Source organism: Acyrthosiphon pisum, chromosome A1 (genome assembly GCF_005508785.2).
Source record: "Acyrthosiphon pisum isolate AL4f chromosome A1, pea_aphid_22Mar2018_4r6ur, whole genome shotgun sequence".
Classification (NCBI taxonomy): domain Eukaryota; kingdom Metazoa; phylum Arthropoda; class Insecta; order Hemiptera; family Aphididae; genus Acyrthosiphon; species Acyrthosiphon pisum.
This window is the reverse complement of record NC_042494.1, coordinates 57564375-57569482: the sequence shown is the minus strand read 5'-3', so window position 1 is coordinate 57569482 and position 5108 is coordinate 57564375. Positions and strand designations below refer to the sequence as shown.

Here is a 5108-nt window from a genome sequence, read left to right as displayed (position 1 = left end):
TAAATATTTTGGTACGTTATCATCATCAATTAGAATAATTTATATATAATAATTCTATGTAGCAAAATAGTTTATAAGAATATTCAAGGTTTTTAAAAACAATTTTGATTATGTTTAGAAAATTATATTGGGTTTGTTAAATAAACTGTTATAAATATAATAATATATTTATATTAATATGTATGTAGATCCTTTTAGTTATATTTATTAAATACGACAAAATAACTATCCAATACTTTAAAATATGATTTATGATTACAATAATCAGTTTAATAAGTTAATTTTTTTAAATATTTTAACATATTTTAGACTTAAAATAAACAATCATAAATATTTATAATATGCTATAGAACATATACCTGATTATAAAATATTATAATAAAATTCAATAAATTACGATGCACTTTCCAGTTAACTTTTCAGTAGGTATTACAGTAAGCAATATTGTATTTCAATAGACACAGCATAGAATAATTTAAATATTTTATACTAAGGCAGGTACCTAATTACTTTGAATTGACCCATTATCAATTATTATTTTTTTTATAACAAACTTGTCCATATTATAGAAATAAAATAAGTAGGTAATTAATTTAAGTTAACAGAATAGGTAACTAGTAAATTAAAATATTAAATGATTAATGTTCGTTATTTCTACAAAACTAAAAACACGTTATAAAACTTGGGACACACCTTTGTCATTCAGGGGACACATTATTTTAGCCCCTGATATAAACAAATACTTAAGGGACCTAAAACTAGATAAGACACCTAAAGAATAACAATATTATTAACAACAATATTTGAAGTCTAGAAATAATTCGTGATCATATATTATAATTTATAATATATTCACCAAAAAGGCCAAGAGGTTCATTAATATGTAGATCTTTTTCACGCCATGAAAAGCTAACACCACCTAATAGGCATTGTACAAGAATAACATCAAATTTAGCATCTTGATTTCAACAATTTTTCGGATTTAATAATACTATTTGCTTTCCAAACATAAAATGTCCGTTAATTTGATCTTTATCATCCATATATAATAATCTTAGGTTGGTTCTTGACTGAATTGTAAAATTTTTGTGATTCTTCCTTTCAAAAAAAAATATTAATCTATCCTAAATCATATTATATAAAAGTTAAAATCATGTATATGAATATTATCCATTAATAAAACAAATAATAAACAATTTACTAAATAATAAATATTGAGTAGTTTTTCAATTTTTTTTACTGAATAAAATATCATATTTACTTTGTACATCTATGATAAATATCTATTGAAACAATATTCGTTGGGCTATACCGGTTGCAAAAATGTTTTGAATAGGAGGTTTAAAGAAGCAACTGACAACAATTTTCCGATTTCCTCGGCTACTTGTTCATCATGTTTTAAATACAGGTATATAGCATTAAAAATTTGCAGATCTTCCAATTTTACCATAGCTGTGTATAACATAATTGTATCAGTTTTAGTTTTAAAATAAATAGGCTTGATTTAAAGTATTTACCAGTATAACATTTTCTTTCATCATTACAATGGTGACGTAAATCATTTATGCTTAACTGTAATATATTATTATCATTGTCTATTTGCATACTTCCAAAATCTGATGGTACATCTTCCAGGTGATAATAGTCATGCTGTTTATCCTAATAAAAATAAATAAGTATTAAGTATTAAAAATTAAAATAGAACTAAAAATAAATAAAAAGCAAAATATTAAATGTAAAATACATCATTTTGCTTACTAAAATGCATATTCCATCCATAAAGTAAGATAAAAATTGTTGGTCATTAAATTTAATTAACAAATCACTGATTTCGTATATTTCCTTAATCAAAATTAATTAATTATTATTATAGAAAATAAAACAATACAATGATGATCAGTGGCAGGCTGAAGGGAATGTAACCAATTAAACTTTTCAAAGGAGGTGGTGCCACCACATGACTGAGGCACAGAATTACATGCTAGGGCCCGACCTCTTTACTCTTTCAACCACATTTTATTTACAACATAACTTTGATACTAGTTATAATGGGGCAGTAGCAGTAGCAAGTACTTAATTATGAAAATGTGTTATATAAAATTGAAGTTAGTTTAGTCTGCCATTGATGATGATTATTATTATTTTTTATACATCTTTTGTCAAGCTTAAATTTCTAGATGGTAAGAAGAATTTAGGATTAGCATTAGTTGATTGAGCCAAACTGACCAAAGTATGTGCTTAACTCATCTGCACAAAATGTTAGTAATCTGAATCTAAAATACAAAAAAAAAAAAATAGAAGCAAAATAAATATTTATTTTACGAATTTATACTTACTTTTTAGTTCTGTTGTTGTGGTCAATCATGAAGTGGCTACCCAGGATAATTTAGGATTTTTGTATTTGTTGGTTATTTTCAAAAGTTTCCAAGCCTTTTTATGTTTGAAATCATTCCATTTTTGTAAAAAAAATACAAGAGTATTTGTTTATTGTATTATACTGTCGCAATCAATGATTTGGTACTCATTGAGTTCTATACAAATAATTATAAGAGATTAATAACAATTAATAAAAAACCAAAATTACATTTCAAAATTAAAATTAATGAATATTTAAAAACACATGCAAGTATAATAGGTCTATTATAGGGGTATATTATTTTACACACAATAACATTTGTATACTTCAATGTTCAATATTGAAACTACTAATTTTATCTATTGTAAAAGCTAATATTGAATTTAATTTAATTGCTTAAAAACTTATTGAAAATTGCTTATAAAAAACATAAAAATATAGGTGTAAGAAATAATTAAAATCATAAAAAATTACAACAATAATAGAAAAATAAAAACAGGTAGGTAATTAATATTGAATTGTATTCTAATTACTAAATCAATTAAGAAAAATTCTATTGGCCATCACAAATAAATTTAAAAAAAGCAGGTAAGTGGATGTCGCTCTGCTGTAAAGTAGATTACAAGTGGGTCATTGTATAATGGTTGTATTAGACTTGAATCCAATGATATAATATCATTGTATAAGAAAAACGATTCTGAGCGGAGACGGTTTGTCAGTCTGGATATTTTATATTTTGTTATTATTTATTTTATCATGTAAGCTGAATTAAAATATTATAATTTTTTATTCGTTTCTATGGTGATAAACGTTAGAAATTAAAATCCCATTTTTAGCGTTTTTTTTCGTAATTTTCCCGTGGCATTAAATAACTATCAAAAAATGACCTCTTTAAAGTACCATCTTGATCCAATTTTCTAAAAGGTAAGGTACTATATGTTGAAATCGAAACACTCCTTCTGGAAGAAATTTTGTATGCAGGATATAAAAAGAATAAAAAAAAAAAAAAATAAACACCATTGTAAAAACAATAGCTTCCTCGCTCCGCTCAGAATCTAAAATTATACTTTGATGATTCAATTCATCACTAGTACATCATGCACTTTTCTTATTTCTTGTATATTTGTGGGATAGATAATTAAAGAAAATGAGGTTTTTAGTTTGAGTTTATGCCATCAATAGAAAATTAAATTTATCTTTATAAATGAAATGCTAAAAACATAGTTAACTAATATTTAGTAAAGGTATTAGGCACTATTGTAGTCATAAAAAGCAGAAGGTATACCTACTATAAAGTATACCTTACTTCGATTGTGTATTAATGAAGTATACAACCCATAATGTACATGCATGGTACCTATATACGACATAATACAAAGGTGTTTTGTTTTATGAACTGACAGTCATTTTAAAATAGTGTATAAATGTCTTTTAAAAGTTCACAGACTCGGATTTTTTGTCCGAATCTTAATTGATGATCATAAAAATAAAAGTTGAACAACATTTACACAACAAAGATCATCTGATGATAAATGGAATCTCCAATAGCAGGGGTGGCCAAAACGAAGCTCGCAAGTTGCATGTAGCTTTTGGCTCTTGAGTCAGTTTTGTCGTTATTACTATAAATATATAAATAAATGTTAAATAAATGTCAAATAAATGTTCCTCATTTGTTATAAAATGATAAATGTGTCTTCATTTTATAAAAATCTCTTAACAATATGGCCCGCTTCTAATTCGCTTCATAAATTTGCGGCTCCCAAAATTAAGACTAGTGGCCACCCCTGTACTATAGTATACTGTCTACAGCAGTACAACAGAAATGGTATTTAGTACACAAAGTTTACCAGTGAATGTGGCTTTGTCGACAAATACATATTCTGTTGATTTGTAGTTCAACAGCATTGAATCATTTTGTACGCAACGTTCAATGGTCAAAACCATCTCGTGAAATTCGTATGTCAGCAATCCCAGACTTTTGGTTACCATGCAATAGGCTATGGACTCGGTCAACAAATGAAAGTGGTTGTGATTTTCTGGCACACTATTGAACAGCTTGGCTGGCTTTTTGCAATAACTTACTGAATGGTATTGATCTAAACATGAATAATCCTGTCATGTTCAATGTTTTCAGCAAATACCTGCGACTGATTAACAATCGCCATCAATCTGACGTCGTCCAATGTGGCAATGTCTACCATGTGAACAGTGGTCTGTGTAGCTTCAAGCTAATAAGTATAACAATAGGTATAACATTTATCATTTACCTACCACTGATCATTGTTTTGTTAACATTTAACGTTTACGTTAAATGTCGTACGTTTCTCGAGCAATAATGTTATTTGCTAACAGTATTCGCGGTAAACAATTCAATTGGCAATTATTTTTCACAGTTCATTCAAATAGGACGTGTGTATACTATTTTACAATTTTAGTATTTTGAATTTTCAAGTTTTCAACAATCAACAATTTATACTGATAAAGTTGTTTATTTTTATAATTTACTTTGATAACAAATCACGATTAAAGATAATCTATTATCTATTATCACAATGCAGAGTTTTATCACAGAATAGATTTAATCTATTTTTTTTTTTCTATAAATATCTATAAAGTTTTATCTGTTGGGCAAAAATTATAAAATATTAATACAAGGCTCCTGATACATTGTTACAATAGCAATTGAAAAATATTAAAAATACATAGGCACAATTATCTTTTATAAGCATTTGATGTTGAAATTTTGACAAAA

General features: G+C 26.3%; 1 protein-coding gene across 8 annotated transcripts; it reads right to left on the bottom strand.

Annotated features, from left to right (window-relative positions):
• Positions 1-1527: 1527 nt before the first annotated feature.
• Positions 1528-4815, bottom strand: LOC103311056. 8 transcript variants are annotated; one of them, XR_003839037.1, is made up of 6 exons: positions 4628-4815; positions 4204-4569; positions 3865-3975; positions 2337-2531; positions 1759-2273; positions 1619-1659 (listed from the first exon to the last, which is right to left on the bottom strand). XR_003839037.1 is itself a non-coding variant. In XM_029487301.1 (5 exons), exons 1-3 carry the CDS (start codon positions 4635-4637, stop codon positions 3875-3877), a joined length of 360 nt encoding a protein of 119 aa, XP_029343161.1. In that variant the 5' UTR covers positions 4638-4815; the 3' UTR covers positions 1528-1659; positions 2337-2531; positions 3865-3874. The 8 variants fall into 8 exon arrangements, 3 of the variants coding, with proteins under 3 accessions (XP_029343161.1, XP_016664457.1, XP_003248360.2); XR_003839038.1 differs by having other exon boundaries at positions 4204-4550; XR_003839040.1 differs by having other exon boundaries at positions 4204-4503.
• Positions 4816-5108: the final 293 nt, after the last annotated feature.